This window comes from Lithobates pipiens, unplaced genomic scaffold (genome assembly GCF_037356315.1).
Source record: "Lithobates pipiens isolate NorthernLeopardFrog02 unplaced genomic scaffold, aLitPip1_a1.2 Scaffold_13, whole genome shotgun sequence".
Lineage (NCBI taxonomy): Eukaryota > Metazoa > Chordata > Amphibia > Anura > Ranidae > Lithobates > Lithobates pipiens.
Genome location: NW_027507718.1, coordinates 545067517 through 545093031, shown reverse-complemented (window position 1 = coordinate 545093031; position 25515 = coordinate 545067517). Strand labels below are relative to the sequence as shown.

Here is a 25515-nt window from a genome sequence, read left to right as displayed (position 1 = left end):
CATTTCTCTTTTCTGCAGTTGATAACCCCCCATGCCATCAGGGTCCAGACCCCTCCAAGGCACATCCCCGGAGTGGTGGAGGTGACGCTCTCCTATAAGTCCAAACACTTCTGTAAAGGATCGCCCGGCCGCTTTGTCTACACGGGTAAGAGGAAAAGGTTGCCATTGGCTTTATGAAGATACAATGTATTACTCTATTACACATTTGCTACGTCACTATTATCTTATACATTGTATAATGCGACTATAATATATTCTTCTGTGACCTCACTATTATGTTATACATTGTATAATGGGACTAGAATGTATTTCTCTATGACATCAGTTGGCCACCAAGGGGTAAGGGGGCTATGCTGACCACCCATGAATAGGGTCATACTGACCCAGTGTATGAGGTATGCTGATCACTACTGACTACCAGTGTACAGGAGAATACTTACTGAAGGTAGCACACTGACTAGCAGCATAAGGAGTCAATTAACTCCTGACCCCTGCACTCTGACTGTTCTATACAGATACATAGTCCTGACCCCTGCACTCTGAATATTCTGTACAGATACATAGTCCTTTCCCCTGCACTCTGACTGTTCTGTACAGATACATAGTCCTGGCCCCTGTACTCTGATTGTTCTGTACAGATACATAGTCCTGATCCCTACACTCTGACTGTTCTGTACAGATACATAGTCCTGGCCCCTGTACTCTGACTGTTCTGTACAGATACATAGTCCTGGCCCCTGCACTCTGACTGTTCTGTACAGATACATAGTCCTGGCCCCTGTACTCTGACTGTTCTGTACAGATACATAGTCCTGGCCCCTGCACTCTGACTGTTCTGTACAGATACATAGTCCTGGCCCCTGTACTCTGACTGTTCTGTACAGATACATAGTCCTGGCCCCTGTACTCTGACTGTTCTGTACAGATACATAGTCCTGGCCCCTGCACTCTGATTGTTGCACCATTTGCACTATGATGTGCATTGCATAGCCCTGAGTGCTGCACTGTATACGCTCTACATAATCTTATCCTATCTATTGTATCTACATAACCCTATTTATCATACCTGTGGGGAGGTATTTGATCCTACAGTATGGACCCTACTGGCCTAAATGGGACATGGAGGTAAAGGCAAACTCCCCACATGTCTATGACATCACTAGGAAACTAGCAAATTCTGAATATTGCTCATTTTTGCCGAACTACAGGTTTACGTTTATGCCATCCCCCCCAGCTGTAAAAATTCTCCTCTTGCTTCAATCTTTGTTCCTGAAGCTCTGTTAGCCCCTTGTACACACGGGTCGGAGATTCCTACAACCAAATCCGTCGGATTTTGTCCGTTGGATTTTGTCTGACGGATTTTGTCTGAAACTGTTGCATACACACGGCGGGACAAAGTTGTCGGAAAATCCGACGTGATGACGTTATTTCATTACGACGGGACTACGTTCAGGCTAGTAGCCAATAGCTTTGGTGTAGGAATTTGATCTGAGCATGCGTGGCACTTTGTGCGATCGGAATTCTCTACACATGATCGGAGTATGTCCGATCGGAGCATTTTACCAACAAGTTGGAAAACTTGGTCCGTCGGATACTCCGACGGAAACAGTCCGATGGAGACCACACACAGTCGGAATATCCGACAAAACGGTCCGATCGGACACATTCCGTCGGAATCTCCGACCGTGTGTACAAGGGCTTAGACCACGGGAGCAAAAAAAAAATGAAAACATGCTAAAACTTCTGGATAAGAAGGAATATGGTACTCATTCCCCCTCTTCCCTAGTGACGGCCCTGGTGCTTGGCCGCTGTCATATGAGGGTGGGGGAGGGAGCCTTTGGCCCTGTGTTAGCATCAAGTCATAGCTTGGAGCTTACTCAGTGCTGAATGTCTTCACTTTAGGAAGCAAAGGATGGGTAAATATGTGCATCTTATGGTGCCGTTATTTAAGGGCAAAGCACAGGTTCACTTTTGGCAGGCGTTTTTTTAAGCTGTTTGGTAGACTGGTATCTCTGTCCATTCTCTAGCTCTTGTTATTCCTCTGTGTACTTTCCTGGACCTCCTGCCGGTGTTATGGCTCTACATGAAGGCCTCCTGTCTTGACCTCTGCCAGCTTATGGAATTTGGTGCTTAGTTCATTTTTCTGGTATCTTCTCAGATGGTACATATTGGACAAACATATCTTCTCAGGTGGTGCATATTGCAGAAATATATCTTCCCAGGTGGTACATTTTGGACAAACATATCTCCTCAGGTGGCATAGATTGGACACATATATCTTCTCAGGTGGCACATATTGAACAAATATATTTGTCCAGTATGTGTCACTTGAGAAGATATATTTGTCCAATATGTGCCACTTGAGAAGATATATCTTCTCAAGTGGCACATATTGGACAAATGTATCTTCTCAGGTGGCACATATTGGACAAACATGTTTGTCCAATTTATGCCACCTGAGAAGATATGTTTGTCCAATTTATGCCACCCGAGAAGCTGTTTGTCCAATATGTGCCACCTGAGAAGATACATTTGTCCAATATGTGCCACTTGAGAAGATATATCTTCTCAAGTGCCACATATTGGACAAATGTATCTTCTCAGGTGGCACATATTGGACAAATGTATCTTCTCAGGTGGCATAAATTGGACAAACATTTTTGTGCCACATATTGGACAAATGTATCTTCTCAGGTGGCACATATTGGACAAAAATGTTTGTCCAATATGTGCCACCTGAGAAGATACATTTGTCCAATATGTGGCACTTGAGAAGATATATCTTCTCAAGTGGCACATATTGGACAAATATATCTTCTCACGTGGCACATATTGAACAAATATATCTTCTCAAGTGTCACATATTGGACAAACATGTTTGTCCAATTTATGCCACCTGAGAAGATACATTTGTCCAATATGTGCCACCTGAGAAGATACATTTGTCCAATATGTGCCACTTGAGAAGATATATCTTCTCAAGTGGCGCATATTGGACAAATGTATCTTCTCAGGTGGCACATATTGGACAAACATAGCTTCTCGGGTGGCATAAATTGGACAAACATATCTTCTCAGGTGGCATAAATTGGACAAACCAGAAGGCTGTTTGTGCCAGGCAGTTTATCCCAAACCTCAGTGGGGTTCTTTTAAAAACAAAAGACTAGTCAGTCAAAGGACTTTGCTTACTGCTGCTGGCACATAGGTACACACAAGTCCTTTTTTAGAGGATCACGTGAGATTTAGTGGCATCACAACCTTATCTTCTCAAGAATCCCACTCTGCTGTGAATGTTTGTTTAAGAGGAACCAAAAAGGATCAAGAATTGGTGGTCCAGATCCAAGACTGGGCCAAACCCCAGGAAGCTGCAGGAGCTGAAGAACTTGGAGGAATGTAATGAAGTGTGGGTGAAAAACAGCTGCTGAGAGAAAATGAATGTCCTCCTTGGACAGCTTCCTACACGAGGACGTCTCCAAGTTACACAGAATTGTTGGATGTGCCCTATTGATGATCTGTGGTCGGTGGGGCATCTGGAACAACTGTGTGCAGAGCCAATCACAGGAATTTATGGTTCATTGGATTTTTATTCATTTTCTCTTCATGAATCTGTGGCCAGCAAAACCTGAGCTTGCACCGTAATCTCAGAGCTGATCTTGTTTCCATTGTAGTCGGTTCATATTCCTGTCCACTTCTCATTTTGGAAAATTTGGACAAACCATAAGGAGGCTGTGTCAATCAGTGTACCCCAAACCTCTTATTAGATTTCTTTGCCAAAGACCAGACACTCTGTAGACGCTATACCTTAGAGGAGCTTACTGCTGGTGGCACATGGATCCACACCAATCCCTAAATCCCTGAAAAGTATTTTTTTTTTTAAGGAATCAAACATGAATAAGCAACAGCACAACCTTACCTTCTCAATAAGACCAATCTTCTGTAGAGGTTTGTCTATGATAAATCAGAAAGAATTAAGAAATGACGGCCCAGATCCCAGCCTGACACGAGCCAAACCCCGGGAAGCTGGCGTATGAGAACAACCTAGAGGACTGCAATGAAGTGTCTGAACAACAGCTGTTAACAGAAAATTGTTTTCCTTGGACAGCTTCCTACATGAAGACTTCTCCAAGTTACCTGGAATTGTTGGATGCAACCCGTTGACGATCTTTGGTCAGCGGGCCGCCTGGAACAGCTGCAAGCACAGAGCTGGTCATCGGGATGTTTGGCCATCACATTTTATCACATTTCCCCGCCGCTGAAGACGTCTATGACGAAACGCGTCCGACGGAGCTACGCTTTTACGTCACTTCCGGGTCGCCGTCGGTGTTTGGTACGCAGGTGGAGCGCAAACCGCGTATCCATCATACGGTTTCCGAGGAAGAATTGCGCTTTTGTTTTTGAACACTACGGAAAGGACTCTATCCCAGGGGGAACACAGCTGAGATCCATCACCTCTATAGGGAGGTTTGTTCTGGTTTCCCTAGATAGTGACTCCACTTTACGTTTATGTTCGTAGCAATATTATATATATTTTTTATGGTAATTTCTGGGGTCAATCCGGAATTTTTTGGGGAGATTATTACACCAACCCCCTGATGAACTGTGGTCTCACAATATAACTCACTTTATGAGAGTTGTGGCCATTTTTTAGTATTTTTTGTTTTTTCTTGTTTTGATTTTTTGTTGTGCTGTTTTTTTGCCTCTTATGGTTGTTTTTTATATATATATTTTTACATCTACTGTACCAATAAATCATTTTTTATAACGGATTACACTATGGAGGCTTCCATTTTTTTCTCATGAGGACTTATGGAATCCATGTTGATACATGCTCAGTCATCTACTACAAAGTAAAGAACGGGATATCTGGAGATTGATCTTTAAGGCGTACAACCCCTGCAGGGGTATTTACTTCTGGTGAGTAGGATTCCTGGTGGGGAGCACAGAAGTCACAGTGAAGACTGCATAGGAAGCACAAAAGTCACTTTAAGGATTTTTAAGGATTTTTCTGGATTAGCACCATTGAACTTTCATTTGGGACTTATTTTATATATATATTTTTTGTCCTGTATACTTCACATATATAATTTTTTTGTATTTTTCTGCACTTTACTTTTATTTTTATTGTTATTTTTTCCTTTTTTATGTGTATATGCACTTTTCACATATATTTTTTATGGTTTAGAGAATTTTTTTTAGCTTTTATCACTAAAAGGTTTTTTATTATCGCATCTTTCACCCTTTGTGTGCACTAATACACACACATTTCTTATTTATAATTGCCATGGGTTCTGGTTTGTGAAGTGTTCACACATTCCTTACATTTAGTTATTAGGTTTATATATATATTTTTTGGCACTAAACACGGGTTTAACATAAACACTGTTTTAGGTTTATATATATATATATATATATTTTGGCACTAAACACTGTTTGAGTATACCTATGTGAATCTAGGTTGTCTATTAATGAACATTACATATACATATATACCTTTATCACTTTACACTGGTATAGGGGACCTATGGTATTGTTGGTAGCAGGTTTACCATTGAGTGTAAATTTTTTTCGCATTTCTGCGACTTGATTTATAATCGCATTAGGTTGTATATGTAGTTCGGTACACGTGGTTTTCAGGTTTTTGGCCTAAACTTATAATTTAATTTATTTGAGATTGAGGGTTTGATTATATTTTGTAAGGAAGTATTCGGGCCTGTTCCAACATCATCAGTTCTTGATATTTCCGCTGCTTTGGAGACTTAATATGTAATGGGTTTGATTATTAGTCCCCGATATTAGAATTCTATGTTTTGTGACCACTGCCCCTGGTGGCCTATAGATTTATTACACTCACTGTTTGATATAATCTTCTCTGGGTGTAGCTGATGTTTTTTCTGTTTTCCTGAGTTTATCAACATAGAGTTTAATTAGTATTAGGCTGAGGGAGACTATTGGGTTCTTTGGAAAAAAGACCTTGGCCTTTATTGCTATCTATTTATCCTTCACGAGTCCATTTTGGAATGGAAACCTGTTTTTAGGTAGCGCCACTCAACCCGATACCATTTCAGTTATTTCATTCTTAAAAAGGAATCCTATTAAGGGATCCCCTTTTTTTCCGGGGGGCAGCAGCCTATGTAGTATTTTACATACAGGTATACTATATTTATACAGAGGTTTATACTGATCTGGTTTAAGCTACTCCTGTTGTTGAATAGCGCGGTTCTTCTATATTTTTATTTTTTACCATCACATTTTTACTTTCAAAAAAATTTTCTTGAATTTTCAATAAACAGAATAAATTCACATCATGACAGGCGTTGGAGAAGTAGTTCACAGCCAAGAAACAAAGAATTGACAGATCAAGCTACAACTGTTTGGCTAAGTTCTTAAGAGCTGCTTGAATTGTCCCCATCCTCCTGATTCTTCCTAAACAGGAGATACCTCAGGAACCTACCGGGCCACACCCGCACCCCTAATGGGAGCATACTGTGCTGGGCGAGATCCATTCGGCTCCCCGGGCTCCCCTATCAGGCGGGAGGCCCTAGCTATCGGTGGGAGAGCTGGAGGTATCGGGGATCATGTCAAGTTCTCCAACTACGTAGCCCTCCGAGGAAGGATTGAGATAGTGAATAATCTGGAGAATGTCCCCCGAGGTAAAGGGGGTGAGTAGGAGGACTTAAAAAAGGGAGTGGGGGAGTAGGGCAAGAGGGGGGAGGAGAGAAAGAAGAAGAATGAGGAGCATGTCAACAGACGAGGAGTACGTCAACCAAGGAAGTACCGGTGGGGTCAAGGACGCCCCCCCGGTATGAGGGATATGCCCAGGTGGTGGGCCCAGGGCTCCCAGGTGGCCTCAAACTGAGCTGTGGTATCTAGTATCATACCGGTAAGTTTCTCTTGCAACATTATCTGTGAAATTTTCCCTATAGCTGCTTTAAGGGAAACCCTGGGAAGTTTCCATGCCTTGGCTATTGTCATCCTAGCTCCCAAGAGGATAAAGTGTATCAATTTGCGAGTATGTTTCGGAGCCTTGGGGAGGTTAGCATGGCCATCACATTTTTATTATTTTTCTCTTCATGAATCTAATTTTCATTGTAATCAGTTTCTCAGCTAGCACAAGTTGGACAAACCAGAAGGATGGATGAATCAAGAAGTGTATCCTATACCCCCTTCTGGAGTTCTCTGGCAAAGACCAGACACTCCCCAGAGGAGCTTACTGCTGGTGGCACATGGGTGGGTCCACACCAATCTTTGAAAAGCATTTTCAAAGGACCAGATGTGAATTAATGACAACACAGCCTTACCTTCTCATAAATTCCACTCTTCTGTGGATGTTTTTTCTATGATAAACCAGAAAGGATCAATAACTTATGGCCTGGATCTCAGCCTGACATAGACCAAACCCTGGGAAGCTGGAGAATGAGAATAACTCGGAGGAGTGTGATAAAAACAGCTGTTAACAAAGATTATTTTCCTTGGACAGGTTCCTACATGAAGACTTCTCCAAGTTACCTGGAATTGTTGGATGCAACCCGTTGACGATCTTTGGTCAGCGGGCCGCCTGGAACAGCTGTATGCTCAGAGCTGGTTATCAGGATGTTTGGCCCATCACATTTTTATTATTTTTTTCTTCTTCATGAATCTCATTTTCATTGTTGTCAGTTAATTTTCTTGTCAGCTTCTCAGCCACCACAAGTTGGACAAACCAGAAGGCTGAATGAGATAAGCAGGGTATTTTATACCCTCTTCCAGAGTTCTCTGGTCAAGACCAGACACTCCCTAGAGGAGCTTACTGCTGGTGGCATATGGGTCAACACCAGTTCATAACCAGCGCTTTTTAGCAGATCACACATGAATTGCTGACAGGAAAGCCTTATCTTCTCACGAATCCCACTCTGCTGTAAATGTTTGTTTAAAGGGAACCAAAAAGGATTAGGAGCTGATCACCCAGATCCCAACCTGACATGGGTGTCAGACTTCCACGTACCTGACAGATGAGCCTGATATAGCAAGGGAAGGTCTCCCTTACGTGTCTGGTTCGTGGCCCCAGGTAGTATGGACAGGTAGTATGGACGGGAGCACAGAGTGGTATGAGAGCCTGGCAGGTGGCAGCAGAAGTGACGGTCCAGGATCCCGGTGCAAGTGGCTTGGTGATCACTACAGCTGGCCAGCTGGCCGGAGCACGGTCAGCAGATGCAGAGCAGGAGCAGAGTCTTCAGGCCGGGTCACAAGCAGGGTTGGAAACAGGTGGGCAGCACAGTACAGAGGAGCAGGCAGGTTCAAAGTCGAGACAGGCCGGGGTCAGGTGCAGGCAGAAGACAGAGGATAATCCAATAGGCATGCCGGGTAGTCAGGAGAACAGACGTTCAGACAAGGTAACAGGAGCAAGGACACGGGGAGCTGCAGATCGGACAGCACCGAGCAAAGTGCAGACAGCTCAAATAGGCCGATTGGTGCCAAGCGCCGTGCGCACATGCCGATGCACCCGCATGCCGGTGCCCACAACCACACGCACCAGCATGCACCGACGCACACCGTCGTCTCACACCAGGGCGCCCAGCACTGAGTCCATTCTGGGAACTTCTCTGACAATGGGCCAAACCCTGATAAGCTGGAGAACGCGTACAACTAGGAGGAGTGTACTGAAGTGTATAAAAAACCTGCTGCTAACATGAAATGCATTGCCTTTCTTGGACAACTTCCTACACAAGGTCTTCTCCAACGTACATTAAATTGTTGGACGCAACCTATTGATGATCTGTGGCCAGTGGGCCACCTGGAACAGCTGCATGCACAGAGCCGGTCATCAGGATGTTTGACCCATCACATTTTTATTCTTTTTCTAATTTTCATTGTACTCGGTTCATTTTCTTGTCAGGTTCTCAGCTGGCACAATTTGGACAAACCAGAAGGCTGGATGAGTCAAGCAGGATATTCCAAACCTTCTTCTGGGGTTCTCGGGCAAAGACCCCCACCTAGGTGGAGTGGAGTGTGGCAGAATAACACACTCAGTCCCAGTGCAGTGAAAGAACTTGTATTGAAATAATGCAGAATCCATTCACAGATAACCCAATAGGAAGGCAGCTCAACTGGGGACGTTCACAATTCCAGTGGCATGCAGAAAGCAGAGCGCAGCCGAATTGTCAGTGTCTGTAAAGAGGGGAAGAACGTGGCCTTGGCTGTCTTGTGCCCAACAGACAGGTGTCCAGAGAAGTTACGAGCCCTACGCTTTCTCTGCTCACCAGGAACCTTTCCCTGCTGTTAGTACTGCCCCTACCAGGTGGGGTACCTTTCCCTAATCTACCAACTCGCAAATGCGCAACAAACCTGGAAGCCAGGGCCTTAAATAGGCGTTGCCAGACCCAATATGGCTGCCAGAGTCACATGGGGTGGCAGCATCCAATTGGATGTTTCCCCAGTGAAACCATAGAGGAACTGTGTTCCTCCTGACTTTCTCTCCGACTGCATTACCACTGCGGAAGAGTGCCACCTGCCGTGGAGAAAGTAGACTGTACCTGTCTACAAAATACTTGCTGGTGGCACATGAGACCACACCAATCCATAGCCAACACTTTTTAGAGGGTCACACATGAACTGGTGACAGGATAGCCTTATCTTCTTACAAATTCCACTGCGATGTAAATGTTTATTTAGCAAGAACCAAAAAGGATTAAGAGCTGATAAACCAGAACCCAGCCTGACACGAGCCAGAACCCGAGAAGCTGGAGGATGAGAACAACTTGGAGGAGAGTAATGAAGTGTGTGAAAAAACTGCTGCTAACAGGAAATTGACGGACTTCCTTTGGACAGCTTCCTACATAAGGCCTTCAAGTTACCTAGAAGGTAATTCTAGAATTGTTGGATGCAACCCAGTGTTGATCTGTGGCCAGTGGGCTATTGGGAACAGCTGTATGTGCAGAGCCGGTCATCAGGATGTTTGGCCCATCCCATTTTTATTATTTTTCCCTTCACAAATCTTACTTTCATTGTGCTCAGTAATGTGCAGGTCAGGTAGGGTCACCTTACATTTGGCAGGATGTTCTTGGGGGAATTTGAACCCCTTAACTCCCTTTTGGTTTGTCCAACTTGTGCCATGGATGAAGATAAGAATGGGGGGGCATTCTTATCTTCATCCATGGCACAAGTTGGACAAACCAAAAGGCTAAATGAGTCAAGCAGGGTACCCTATACCTTCTTCTGGGGTTCTCTCTATAAGAGCTTACTGCTGGTGGCACATGGGTCTACACCAATTCATAACTTTATAGAGAATCACACATGAACTGGCGACAGGGAAGGCTTATTTTCTCACAAATCCCACTGTGCCGTACAAGAAGAACCAAAATGGATTAGGAGCTCATGACCCAGATCCCAACCTGACAAGGGCCAAACCCAGAGAAACCGTAGGATAAGAAGAACTTGGAGAAGTGTGTGAAAACCTGTTACTAACAGGAAATTAATTGCCTTACTTGGTCAGCTTCCTACACAAGGCCTTCTCCAACATACCTGAAATTGTTGGATGCAACAAGTTGATGATCTGTGGTCAGTGGACTGCCTAGAACAGCTGTTTGCACAGAGTCGGCTGTCAGAATGTTTGGCCCACTTTTGTTAATGAATCTGAATCTGCCGCCAGCAAGACCTGATCTGCACTGCAGGGGCGGACTGAGAACTCATGGGGCCCCCGGGCAATCAGAGATTATGGGGCCACACAGTATACACAAACACACACACACACGGTATACAATCACACAGTATACACAGATATGTTTCTATTGGCGGAGAAGGTACTGGAGAGGCGGGGTAGCTATAATCTCTGGATTTTTAGACCCAAAGGATGTCGGTAACATCTCAGAGACAGATGTAAAAAAAAAAAACACACATTTTTACATATTGTCCCTGGTTTTACTGAGGCTGGCAACCCTGATGGGGCCCCCTAGTGGCATGGGGCCCTCGGGCAGTGCCCGAGTGGCCCAATGGTCAGTCCCCTGGGCGGACTGCACCCCCCCCCCCCCAGGGCCACTCTGATACCCCATAAAAAAGGCTGCAGCACTTCTGCCACAGACATGCCTAAAGGCTTCCTAGTGAAGAGGAGTAAAATGTCCCTGCCGGTGTTCTACCGAGTGCGGAATGAGGACAGAGCGCAGGCCACCCCCTCCTGGCATGGATGGTGTATGTCGTGTCCGAGCAGAGTCTGGCTCTGTGCCCCGAGTGGCCCAATGGTCAGTCCGCCCCTGCTGCACTGTAATCTCAGATTCCATTGCACTCTGATCATTTTCCAACCAGCTTTTCTGTTGGACAAACCAGAAAGCTGGATGTATCAAGCAACGTACCCCAAACCTTTTTCTGGGGTTCTCTGGCAAAGACCAGGTGCCCTGTAGAGGAGCTTACTGCTGGTGGCACATGGGTCTACACCAATCCACGACCAGCACTTTTTAGTGGATCACACAGACTGGAGACAGCTAAGCTCTATCTTCTCCTGAATCCTGCTCTTCTGTGGATATTTTTTCTAAAGCCTTGTACACACGGTCAGAGAATCCGTCGGAATGTGTCCTATCGGACCGTGTCTTCGGATAATCCGACTGTGTGTGGTATGCATCGGACTGATTCCGTCGGAATATCCGTCGGACCCAATTTTCCAACTTGTTGGAAATATTTCTCGACCAACTGGTTCGATCGGACATACTCCGATCATGTGTAGAGAATTTTGATCGGACCAAGTGCCACGCATGCTCAGATCAAATTCCTACATCAAAGCTATTGGCTACTAGCCTGAATGTAGTCCCATCGTAACGAAATTACGTCATCACATTCTGAAAGATCGGATTTTTTCGACAACTTAGTCCGACCGTGTGTATGCAACAGTTTCGGACAAGATCCATTGCACAAAATCCGACGGATTTGGTTGTCGAAATCTCCGACCGTGTGTACAGGGGCTAAGAGCAACCAGAAAGGATTAAGAGCTGACGGCTCAGATCCCAGGCTGACACGGGCCAAACCCCGGGGAAGCTGGAGATTGAGAACAACTCGGAGTGTAATGAAGTGTGTGAAAAACAGCTGCTAACAGGAAATGAATTGTCTTCCTTGGACAGCTTCCTACAAGGCCTTCTCCAGGATACATTGGAATTGTTGGATGCGCCCCGTTGATGATCTGTGGTCAGTGGGCCACCTGGGACAGCTGTTTGCGCAGAGCCAGTCATAAGGGTGTTTGGCCCATCGCATTCTTTATTCTTTTCTCTTCATGAATCTGCAGCCAGCAAGACCTGAACTGCACTGTAATCTCCGAGCAGATCTCGTTTTCCATTGTACCAACATCTGCTTCCAATAATTATTAGATATTTGTCTTGTAACAATATGTATAACAGAGCAGCTGATAGGCGATGAAAAACGAGCAGGGTCCTCAACGCACCACCAAGTCATGGAAGAAGAATGTGGCTCACACATGTTTCCGGTGAGGCCCTGCTGAATGATGTACGATTGCTGAAGATCCGTCCTCTAGAACTTGGTTGAGGATGTGTGCTTATGGAATGCAGCAGCCAAAAAAAGACCATGGAAGGGTAAGAATCGGTTTACTTCATGCTGTTTCCAAAATGACACGGGCGTGCCAAAACCAACATTTTGCGATGTTCAAGTTACAAACCCCCGCCCACAATTGATTCTCCAGTTGCGCGTGCTTTCCAGACAGTTTAATCGTGCGTTTGGTTTCATTTAACTCTCCGTGATTCCATTGGTGACATATTCGCACTAGAAATCCCAGTTCCACCCAGCAGCTGAGAGTATCGCAAAGCCAAAGATGGTGTCACCCTTCTCCAATAGGGTCATAATGAAAGGGAAAACAAAAGTAGCCATGAGAGAGTGCGCCTGTCACTGTGGTCTTGTGGGAGGGGCAGATACACAAACAACCGTGGAGGCAATATTAGCCTAAAGCAGAGGTCTCAAACTGGTGGCCCTCCAGCTGTTGAAAAACTGCAAGCCCCATGAGGCATTGCAAGGCTGACAGTTAAGAGCAAGACTCCCAAAGGCAATGGCATGATGGGACTTGTAGACAATTGTTGGCAGACCTCTTTCGATCATGCCCCTTCAACAGAAGCCAGCCTGGCTGCCGTACACAGGGGCCAAATGATGGCCGGGTTCTGTTGAACTGGCCGATGCCGCCCAATATTCAACCCATGTGTACTAGGCTTTAGTCTTCAGAAAGGACAGGTAGTTCGACCCAACCATGTCCAACCAATAGTAATATGGATAGAGTTTCCTCTCTAGGCAACTATAGTTGCAAGACAAAGCAAGAAAAATTATACACCAGGGGGCGGTTTAGTATTGTTATCTGCAGCCTTGGGACAGCCAACCTTCTTAAGCAAAAAATGTTTTGGCCTTAAGCTGGCCATAGATGGATGGAAATGTGGCTGGCTTAGCAGGAACTAGCGGAATTGTGTTTAATTTATGGCAGCGGTCTCCAAAGTGTGGTCTTGAGGCTGGATACGGCCCTTTCCTTGCCTTTATCCGGTCCTTGGAGCACCATTCCATCCACTGACACCAACAATGGGGCATAATTCCTGTCACTAACACCAACAATGGGGCACTATTGCTCCCACTGACACCATCAGAAGGACACAGTTCCTCCCACTGACTCCAACGATGGGGCACTATTCCTCCCACTGACACCATCAGAAGGACACAGTTCCTCCCACTGACTCCAACGATGGGGCACTATTCCTTCCACTAGACGTGCAGAATGGAAACATTTGTTTCGTTTTGGATATATTGGTTATGTTACTAATTTTGTTTTGTTTCAGAATTTTTTTTATTTTCGTTTTCCTTCTTCGTTAAATGTAGTTTGGTTTTCGTAAAATTTTGTTTATTAATTTTCGAACAAATTTTAGAAACTTTCAGAACGATTCAAATTTTGTATATCGGTCGAAAAATTATCAGTCAATTCAAATTCTGTGAAAGAATAGCTGGTTATTAAGCAGCAAGTCGGGAATCCGACCGCTGCGTCCATAACAACCGATGACTCATCAGCTGTCAGTGGGCTTTACCAATGATTCATCGGCTGTCAGCAGGCTTTACCAATGACTCATCGGCTGTCAGCAGGCTTTACCAATGAATCATCGGCTGTCAGCGGGCTTTACCAATGATTCATCAGCTGTCAGTGGGCTTTACCAATGACTCATCAGCTGTCAGCAGGCTTTACCAATGACTCATCAGCTGTCAGCGGGCTTTACCAATGACTCATCAGCTGTCAGCGGGCTTTACCAATGACTCATCAGCTGTCAGCGGGCTTTACCAATGACTCATCAGCTGTCAGCGGGCTTTACCAATTACTCATCGGCTGTCAGCGGGCTTTACCAATGACACATCGGCTGTCAGCAGGCTTTACCAATGACTCATCGGCTGTCAGCGGGCTTTACCAATGACTCATCGGCTGTCAGCAGGCGGCTGTCAGCGGGCTTTACCAATGACTCATCGGCTGTCAGCGGGCTTTACCAATGACTCATCGGCTGTCAGCGGGCTTTACCAATGACTCATGGGCTGTCAGCGGGCTTTACCAATGACTCATCGGCTGTCAGTGGGCTTTACCAATGACTCATCAGCTGTCTGCGGGCTTTACCAATGACTCATCGGCTTCGCCACTGACAGCTGAATGTAAACAAAACAATGCCGGTGTACTCTCACATAGTGTCCCCCATCGGATAGTGTCCACTGTGTGCTGCGCATGCGCAGTACATAGCACACACAGATTCCGAAAATAGCCGAAGATGAACGGCGCCTGCACCGTGAGTCCAGGTTCTAGCCTCACCATCCAAGTGGACAGCAGGCGTCCATCTTAGGAGGTTTTCGGAATCTCCTTCTGCTCCGTACTGCACAAGCGCTGCGCCTGCGCAGTAGGGGGCGGACACTATCAGATAGCCGGACGCTATATGGCAGAACACCGGCAATAGAAAATTCTGAAAAAAACAGCATGCCCCCCCCCCCCCAAATCCATGCTAGGCCCTCTGGGTCTGGTATGGATTCTAAGGGGAACCCCACGGCAAAATAAAAAAAAAGCGTAGGGCCCCCCCCCCCGAATCCATGCCAGATCCTTATCCAAACATGCAGCCTGGCAGGCCAGGAAAGAGGGGGAGCGACCGCCCTTCCCTCCTAAACCATACCAGGCCATATGCCTTCAACACTGGGGGGGGGGGGGGGCGGAGCTCCACAGCTGTGATTGTGGGGGTCTGCGGGTGAGGGGCTTATTGGTATCTGGAAACCCCCTTTAACCATGTGAATTTTTCAAATTTGGCGCTCTATCAAATACCACCAAAAGAAAACTCTGTAGGGAAAAAAAAGGAACGCTAATTTTGTTTGGAAAAAGTGCTCTGGTCAGGAAGGGGGTAAAATCTTCCGGGAATGAAGTGGTTAAGGACGTGCGTGGCGAACAACTTCCCAGCCCACTGTTTAACACACAGCTATTCTTCACACAGATTTTGAAAAGAGGTCGATCATTTCTCGACTGAACTGAATTCTAATCATTCTGAAAATTCCGGATTCGTTAGAAAAAGAATAAACAAAATTCATTTAAGTTGAAATTTGCTACTATTCGTTATTAGTTCATTCAGAGAAAATTTGTCCGAATTTGTATTTGGACCGCAACGCATCGCACTTGTCTACCTTCCACTGACATCAACGAGGAGGCATTATTTACGCCCGCTGGATCTCAGGACTTTTTCAACTCCCGCCGGCTATAGTCCAGCCCTCCTAAAGTCTGATGGGCAGCAAACTGGCCGTTTGTTTGGACAGTTTGGAGACTCTTGATTTATGGGCAGACTTGTTGGACTGAAGTCGGTCCAACCAGCCCATTGGGTTTTTTTTTTTCACGTTGTCACTGCCAGTATCTACCAGCAGTGGTCATTGTATTCTGCCTTTGGGGAAGGCTCCCTGCGCTCGCAGCCCGTACCGCCCACATGTGATGCTGAGCTTCCGTAAGTGGAAGAACAGAAATTCAACGAAGGCAAGGGTAGGCCAGGGACAGCCAAGCTTGGGAGGAAAAAGGCTAGTTGACGATGGAGATCCCACCAGCCAGAAAATGGGCTCTGACTCGCCACAGCTTCTAATATGAGAAGCTCATAGTGTGCAGTGACGTCAGAGTACGCCATTTCGGTCCAGCAGAGGAGCCGGTACAACTGTGCAAGACTGAGGGCTAGAGAATGAATGAATGACTTTTATATCGCTACATATGTGAACTAAACCACCTCAGGACGCTTTTAATGCCAGTGTCCATCTTGGTTTTCAGAAGAGATGGGTCTTGAGATTCTTCCTGAAGGCCAGATAGTTTTCCTCCGAGCGGATGTCCGCGGGTAGAGCGTTCCATAGCCGTGGTCCTTGGACTGCAAACCTTCGTTTGCCTTTTAATTTATAACAGGTCTTGGGGATGTGGAGGAGGTTCTGGTTAGTTGACCGGAGAGAGGGGGACCTGGGGTGTAGTGTTTTATTTTGTGGCAAAAGTATTGCGGGGCTTTACCTTGTGCACACTTGTGAGTGAGGCAGGGGGTCTTGAATGTAACTCGATCCTTCATGGCTAGCCGAAGGAGGGTCCTCAGGGGCGGGGTGATTGATTACCAGGGGTTTTTTGTTCCAGTTACCAGTCTGGCTGCTGTGTTCTGGACACTTTGTAGACATGAAATTTGGTATTTTGGAAGTCCTAGGTAGAGTCGGGAATTGATGATTGTTCCAACTACTGCTGCTGTATCTCCTTCCGGGATGTAGGGGATGAGTCTGTGCAGTAGGCGAAGAAGGTGGTGGGACCCGCTGACTACTGATCCTATTCGTGCATCCATCGTCGTGTTTGAGTCAAAGATGACTCCGAGGCTTTTGGCTTTAGTGCGGGGGGGTGATAGGTTGTCCGAGGATGGTGAGTGGTGTGGACTTCGTGCCAGGGTCTTTGTTTCAGTTTGCGTGGAGGAAGAGGAGTTCTGTTTTGGATCCATTGAGTTTAAGGGAGCTCTCCATCATCCAATCATTGATCAATGAAAGATATTTTTCCAGTGCCTGGTATTGGTCTTTTTTTGTTGGTGATGCGTAGGTAGAGTTGGATGTCATTCGTGTAGGAGTGATAAAGTAGATCTTGGTTGCTGATGATTTTGAGGAGTGGACGGAGATAGATGTTGAGTGGAAGTCAGATGTAAGTCAATTGAGTAGGTAGGGCTCACAACCTGCATGAGCCCACACTATAAAAGCCAAGCTGGCGACACACTGAGACATTGTTATTGTCAGTATCTCCAATCATACTGGACTTTATCTTTACTGAGATGTTTTTTTCAGAACAGTATTTTATGGTCCCTGACTATCTCCACATTAAAGTCACACTACGCAAGGCCACAGAGTACAGCTACCAGTACACCAGCGCATAACAGACAATAGTAGTCCTGGTGCAAAAAGATGTCAGAACATGCATACTTAAAGAATTATTGTTACTGCAACAAGATGGAAAACATGTGGCAGGTGAAACTGGAGTTACCCTTTAAGTCCAGAAGGCAAGAGAAGGCTGTTTTTACATGACATCCCATAAGTGAAGTTACCCTTTAAGTTTAGAACAGGGGTCTTCAAACTATCTAAACAAAGGGCCCTTTACTGTCCTTCAGACTTCGGGGGGAGTTGGACGGTGGCCAGTGGAGGCAGGAAGTGCCCCAGTGTCAGTGAGAGTAACAATCCTTTAGGTTTGTTGGTCAGTGGGAGTAGTAGGAGGAGAAATAGTGCCTTGCGGAAGGTGTAGTGCCCCATTATTGGTGTGAGTGGGAGGAATAGTGCGCCATCATTGGTGTCAGTGGAAAGAATTAGTGCCCCATCATTGGTGCCAGTAGAAAGAATAGTGGCTCATTGTTGTTGCCAGTGGAAAAAATAGTCGCTCATTGTTGATGCCAGTGGAAAGAATGGTGGCCCATTGTTGGTGCCAGTGGAAGGAATAGTGTTCCATTGTTGGTGTCGGCGGAAAAAATAGTGTCCCATTGTTGGTGTCAGTGGAAAGAATAGTGGCCCATTGTTGGTGCCACTGGAAAGAATAGTGGCCCATTGTTGGTGCCATTGGAAAGAATAGTGGCCCATTGTTGGTGCCAGTGGAAAGAATAGTGTCCCATTGTTGGTGCCAGTGGGAGGAATAGTGGCCCATTGTTGGTGCCATTGGAAAGAATAGTGGCCCATTGTTGGTATCAGAGGAAGGAATAGTGCTCCATCATTAAATAGTGGGAGTGGGAGAAATTATGCCCCACGGTTGGTGTCAGTGGAGGATATGGTGCCTCATCGTTGGTGTTAGTGGGACGAATGGTGCCCCAAGGGTCAGATAAAGGCAAGCAAAGGACTGCAGTTTGAAGACTGCTGGTCTAGAATACAAGAGAAGGTTGACTTTACATGGCAATCCAGTTAGAAAAAAGAGGAGTTATGCCGCGTACACATGATTTTCCGATGGAAAATGTTCGATGGGAGCTTTTTGACGGAAATTCCGACCGTGCGTAGGCTCCTTTGGACATTTTCCATCTGAATTTTTGTCACACAAAATTTGAGATCTGGTTCTCAAATTTTCCCGAAAAACAAAATCCGTTGTCGGAAATTCCGAGCGCGTGTAGACAATTCCGACGCGTAAAGTGTCACGCGTCCTCGGAATCAAGCAGAAGAGCCGCACTGGCTATTGAACTTCATTGTTCTCGGCTCGCCGTACGTATTGTACGTCGCCGCGTTCTTGACGTTTCGGAATTTCCAACCAACTACGTCTGACCGTGTGCAAGACAAGTTCGAGCCGACAACCGTCAGAGGAAAAAATACATGGATTTTGTTGTCGGAATGTCCGATCGATGTGCGATCGTGTGTACGGGGCATAACCCTTTACATCTGGAAGACAAGAGCAGGAGGCTGATATTCATGGCATGCCAGGCAGACAAAGGTGGAGCCACCCTTTAAGTCTAGAAGACAAGAGAAGGCTGATTTTACATGACATGCCAGACCTCCTCTGAACTCCCAATCAATACACATTAGCGCACAGAACACGGGCTGAGTTGGGGAGGGGGGGGGGGTTGGGGGTCAGACGTGTAACATGAGCGCAGAATAAACCAGATCATCCATCTTCATCCCGAGGTGGAATCACAGGACACTTTGTGGAGGTGGGATGGGGGGAGGGGGGAGGTCACATAAAGCCATCTCTCCCCCCCTCCTCCCCTATCATCATATCATTAGTCATAGAGCGATGAGAGCGATGAGAGCGATGAGAGCGATGAGAGCGATGAGGCTTATTGATCCAATGCTGGGAAGGGAAGCAACTATCTGACAATTACATGGAGAGATGTATAAGAAAAAAGGGGGGGGGGGGGTTGCATGTTCTGTCCTAGCAATGGAAGGGCTCATGTGGGCTCATTCATGCTGGATATCATCAGAAATCCCATGCATATTGCATATGAGCACAGATGCGATTATAAAGCGTGCTGCGTTGCGTCACGGTGCATCGCCATGTGTTTTTTGTCACACCGAGAGCCAAACTAGGAATGATCGCTGTGTGTGGGGGGAGCTTTCTTTTGATGTACATTGATGTTGCAGAATCACAATTTACATACAGTGTGAGCGTAGACTGGGGGATTAGAGATGTGTGCTGTGCACATCTGTACAGGGAAATTGTAGTGCGGGAGCAGGATCACGTGCTTCTGGCCCCACAAAGTTTTTCAGGGGCTCCCATTTAAAAGTGATTGCATCCCCAGCCAATGATGAGTTCCCAGACCTGCACCCCTGATGGTCTTCTTATGAGGGGTTCCCACCATCCCTGTGCAGAGTTCCCAGGTCTGTACACCTGCTGTGCTCATGATGAGGGGTTCCCACCATCCCTGTGCTGAGTATCAGGGTCTGTAAACCTGCTGTGCCCATTATGAGAGGTTCCCACCATCCCTGTGCTGAGTTCCCAGTTCTGCACACCTACTGTGCCCATTATGAGGGGTTCCCACCATCCCTGTGCAGAGTTCCCAGTTCTGCACACCTACTGTGCCCATTATGAGGGGTTCCTACCATCTTTTTGCTGATTGTATCCCCAGCCAATGATGAGTTCTCAGACCTGCACCCCTGATGTGTTCCTTATGAGGGGTTCCCACCATCCCTGTGCTGAGTTCCCGGGTCTGTACACCTGCTGTGCCCATTATGAGAGGTTCCCACCATCCCTGTGCTGAGTTCCCGGGTCTGTACACCTGCTGTGCCCATTATGAGGGGTTCCCACCATTCCTGTGCTGAGTTCCAAGGTCTGTACACCTGCTGTGCCCATTATGAGGGGTTCCCACCATTCCTGTGCTGAGTTCCTGGGTCTGTACACCTGCTGTGCCCATTATGAGGGGTTCCCACCATCCCTGTGCTGAGTTCCTGGGTCTGTACACCTGCTGTGCCCATTATGAGGGGTTAATTTTGTTTTATTGAAAATCTTACAAACAACAACTTATATACAATAAAACCATAATAAATAAATAAAAACATATTTACAAAATAATTGAATATAATTATACAAACCAGAAAGAACAAGAACAAAATAAACAGTGCAAAAACAAATTGCGCACAACATAATCCCTATGGGAGAGCCAGACTAAGGAACATCACCGTCACCATGCATGGAGCCTTTTATCAAAATTGTATTTGATCTGAAAATCTAAGGGAGTGAAAGAAGAATACAAAGAAAGCCGCACACCCCGAGATCAACCGGCAGCAGCTACAGAGCCCTGATATTCCTCCACGCCTTTATCCAGGCCTCCTGCTGCCACCTGTCTTTCTCAAGACCCCGAATCTTCCCAACCTCACCCAGAATGTTCTCCACCACCACTTCCACAGGGAGGATTTTACCCCGTAAGGATACCTGACACCGTGCACTCCACGTGAAATAACGGACTACTAAACTAACTAAAAAAAGTGTTTCCAAATCATAATCCCGACGAGTCTGGAAAGCCCCATACACCCACTCTGCATAACTCATATGGGGGAGGAAGGGTATACTCAGAGCCCTCCCCACCCTCTTGTACACCTCTATATTAAAAGGGCACTGAAGTAGAAAGTGATCCATGGACTCCACCACTCCTCCACACTCCACTCTCGGGCAGCCCCGATCACTCATGGAAAGAAACTTCAAGTTGCCCTTCACATATAGTTTTCCATGAAAGGCAAGCCAAGCCTGATCCCTAAACTTCATTGGGATTCTCTCCAAATTAATCAACCGCAAACCCACCCCCAAAACCAGGCTTGGGCAATCCCTCAAGGCCAGTGGCTCGCAAAAAACAGAGCTCATGATCCGCTTCTCAAGAAGTTTCCTTGGAAGAGATCTGACTTCTCCTGCCGTTACTTGCCACTGCCGAAGTATTTTCAAACACGGAGCAACATAAGCCGGGAGCTTATCATGCTTGACCCTCAGGCTTTTCACTGGCCCACCATTTTCCCAGTCTCGCAGAAAGGGCCTAAACCAGGACTGGAAAATACCAACCCACCCAGGCGGTCTCTCTGCCAACATGTTACCAAGATTGTACTTCACAAACATCAGAGAGAAAAAGACTACAGGGTTGATCATCCCTAGACCACCCTCCCGCCTAGAAAGGTAAGTCACATTCCTTTTGACAAGGTTTATTCTGTTCCCCCATAACAGCTGGAAGAAACAAGTATAGACCCTGGTATAGAGAGAAGCTGGCAAAACGCAAACAAAACTGACATATAGAAAAATCGGAATCAGGTAAGTCTTGATCAGATCAACCTTTTCCCTCAAGGAAAGCTGCCAACCTTTCCAGCTTGCCACCTTGGCATCGGCATTCTCCAGCCTGTTCACCCAATTTGCATGACCATAGTCACCTGGGCCAAATTCAATGCCTAGAACTCTAATTTTTTGCTGGGGCTCCGGGAAGTCATCCGGGAGAACAAAGCTCTCACCTTCCACGCCCATCCAGAAAGCTTCACACTTGTCCTGGTTGACCTTTGAACCTGATGCCTCTGAATACTGCGTTATCACTGAGACCACCTCCTGCGCCTCCCCAGTCCCAGAGACAAAAACAGAAACATCATCAGCATAGGCCACAACTTTCAAAGGAGGCTCACCAGCGATGCCCAAAGGTACCCCACACAATGGCCCATTCTCCAGCCTTCTGACGAAGGGGTCGATTGCAAATGCATATAACAGAGGACTCAATGGGCACCCCTGACGCACACCTGAGCCAACCACAAAGGGTTGCCCGACCCAACCATTAACTAGCGGAAAGCTTTCAGCCCCTTTGTACAAAATCTTGAGCCAATCAATGAAACCCCCCCCCAGGCCATATCTGCCAAGAAGGAGCCATAAGTACTCATGATTAACCCTATCAAAGGCCTTAGCCTGATCCAATGTCAGCAAAAGTTTACCCCAACCAGCAGCCCTACAACGCTCCAAGGCCTCCCGGACGGCTAACACTGCTGAGAAAGTGCTTCTACCCTGGACCGAACAGTGCTGGTGGTGGGATAACAAACTGCCTGCCACTGGCGATAATCGCCAGAAAAAAATCTTTGCCAGTATCTTTCTATCGACATTAAGAAGGCTAATGGGGCGCCAATTCTCAATAATCGAAGGATCTTTACCCTTTGACAGAAGGATCACTGCAGATTGCCCCATGGAGGGAGGGAGAGAACCCTCCTGCAAACAGCTATTAAAAACCTCCGCAAGGTAGGGAGCCAGGATCGTCTTAAAACATTTATAAAACTCAGCTGTCAACCCATCTGGCCCTGGCGTTTTCTTGATGGCCAGTTTATCAATAGCCTGGACTACCTCATCTGCAGTGATTTCATCTGTCAAATTCATCAAAGGAACATTACTCTCCAGTCCTGGTGTAGAGTCCAAAAAACCCAACATCCTTGTCCGATCAAGGTTCCTTCCTCCCAGGAGATCGGCATAGTATGACCTGACAACCTCCAGGATCCCTGACCTAGACTTCGTCAGAGAGCCCGTACTGTCCTTCAGGCCATGGACCGTCTTAACTGCTACGCTCTGTTTACAGTTCTGGTAAGGGTCAGGCGAATGGTATTTCCCGTAATCCCTCTCCTGAACCAAAGAGGCGTGCCGGTCATATTCATGTCTCCTAAGGAGGAGCTTCACCTCAGAGATCGCCCCAGAATCTCCTCCATTCGAAACAAGGCGGTCAAGTTTCCTCCGCAAACGCTGGTAGGTGATATACTTATCTCGCTGCTTCTTTCTTCCTATGGCCTTGAAAAGCCTAACAGTCCGCTGTTTTACAAGCTCCCACCATTCTGACTTGCTGTTGCAAAAGTCTAGGATCGTTACCTGTGCTTGAAAAAAGTCCTCAAAGGATTGTCTTACTCTCTCGTCTTCCAGGAGGGCCGAATTCAATCTCCAGATACCCCTCCCCCTAGGTGGCATGTCTGAGGCATTCAGAGTCACAGATAGAATACAGTGATCAGAAAACTCCACTGCCCGACACACAGGTGCCGAAAAAGCAGAGTCTCCCTTTAAAAAAAACCTATCTATCCTACTCTGACTACTACCTCTCTGAAAAGTGAACCCCGTGCTGTCTGGGCAACGCTTAATGTGCGCATCTACCAGACCTGCTTCCCTAACTATCGCATTGAGAAAAAGGGTGTCATAGCCCAGCTTATCTCTGAAACCTCTCCTGTCTTTAGACCTAGTAATGGTGTTGAAATCACCTCCAAAGATAACCTGCTGGGCCGTAAAAAGAAAAGGCTTAATCTTTGTAAAGAGGCATTTCCTGTCCCACTTCGTCTGGGGACCATAGATGTTAATCAGGCGCAAGTCCTGCCCCCCTACAGAGACGTCCAAGACCATGCATCTCCCAATCTCTACCTCAATTACCCGCCGGCACGTTACCATACCAGAAAAAAGGACTGCAACCCCGCTGTAAGGCTCGGCCGCAAGAGACCAAAATGAGGGACCACGTCTCCACTCCTTCTTTGCCAGATGTATATCAGCCAGACTACTCAGATGGGTCTCTTGTAAAAACAAAATGTCAGCATCAAACTCGCTGAGCAAAAATAAGGCCATATGACGAGCGCTTACTGATCTCAAGCTGGCAACATTAATGGTTGCCACTTTTATCGGAGTGGGAACTGCCATTAGGGTAATTGAGGCAGACGTTTCTTAGCCTGACTACTCCCTCTGCCTGGAGAACCAGCACGCTTTGTTGCGCCCTGGCACTCATCGTCCATGGAGGACGCTGAACTGAACGAGTCCCAATCATCATCATCATCATCATCGTCCGACAGGACCTTAAACTTATTTTCCAAAGGCAAAACTACAGGATTTAAGGGAACTGAACCCCTTTTTTTCCTTCTTTTGCCCCTCCTCCTCCTATCCTCCAACCACTCCATATCATCTTTGGATAAACCACAACCAGCCTCCCCACACCTATCCTCCCCTTCAACCCCCTCCCCCCCACTCTCCCTTCCCTTATCTACCACCAGGCCAGCCTCCCCACTATTTTCCCCACTCCTCTGGCCCCCACGATCTGCAATAGGAACCCTGCAGCGTCGGGGGAGGGGGACTGGCACCACACCTGATGCACCAGCCTCAGCACCTCTTGCTGCCTCTGCAATTTTAGAAGACACAGAAGGATAAGACACAGAAGGATTGGACACATTCTTGGCAACTGAAACTAAACATACAGGCTGGGCGGACACAGACACATTGGGTACTGGCACAGACTGGGAGGACACAGACACATTGGGTACTGGCACAGACTGGGGAACCACAGACTGGGGAGACACGGACCCATTGGGTATGGGCACAGACTGGGGAGACACAGACACATTGGGTATTGGCACAGACTGGGGAGACACATTGGGTATGGGCACAGACTCCGATGGAATCACAGGCCCTCCAGCTGATGAGCTCTGTGCATCCTCCATGTCCAGACGGAAGAACTCCCTCATGAGCTCAGGCTTATTGTGCATTGCCTCAGGACACTGACTATAAGGATGTCCCACTGCATTGCACAGATTACATCTTATAATATTACAATCCTTTGCCAAATGTCCTATACCCTGACACAGGGAGCACTTCATCACTGGACAGGAGGATGCAAGATGCCCTTTATCTCCACATTTATTGCAGAGCTTTGGCTGGCCCGGGTAGAAGATGGTCAGCCTGTCCCTCCCCAGGAAAGCTGAGGATGGCAGATGCTGGACGACATTATCAATAACCTTTAGTTTCAGCTGCACAGACCATCCCCCTGTCCATATTCCCCGATCGTCCAAAATCTTTCTCAGGGGGCTCAGGACGTCCCCATACCTCCTCAACCATACAGTCAGATCCCCTTGGGGTATAGATTCATTGCGCACAAGTATTGTCACCATCTTAATGAGGGGCTGGCGGGATATAAGTTTGGGGATGAGCCCTTTCCAGTCCGGCAGGCCCCTACACACGTGTTCAAACTTCTCCCAAAATATGTCCAGAGACTCGGGACGGATAAAGGACAAATCATATTCATAGGAACCTGCCGGACTGATCAGGGCGAAGATATCCGCAGGCCTAAACCCCATCTGCAGGATTTTATCCAC

At 46.7% G+C, this 25515-nt stretch overlaps 1 protein-coding gene across 4 annotated transcripts in view; it reads left to right on the top strand.

Annotated features, from left to right (window-relative positions):
• LOC143975801 (transcription factor COE3-like) overlaps positions 1 to 25515 on the top strand; it is a 261364-nt gene that overhangs the window by 187033 nt on the left and 48816 nt on the right. For all 4 annotated transcript variants that reach the window (XM_077478345.1, XM_077478343.1, XM_077478344.1 and 1 more), the window contains exon 10: positions 19 to 145. In XM_077478345.1, coding sequence (XP_077334471.1) covers positions 19 to 145 — 127 coding nt within the window. The remainder of the gene's footprint in view (positions 1 to 18; positions 146 to 25515) is intronic.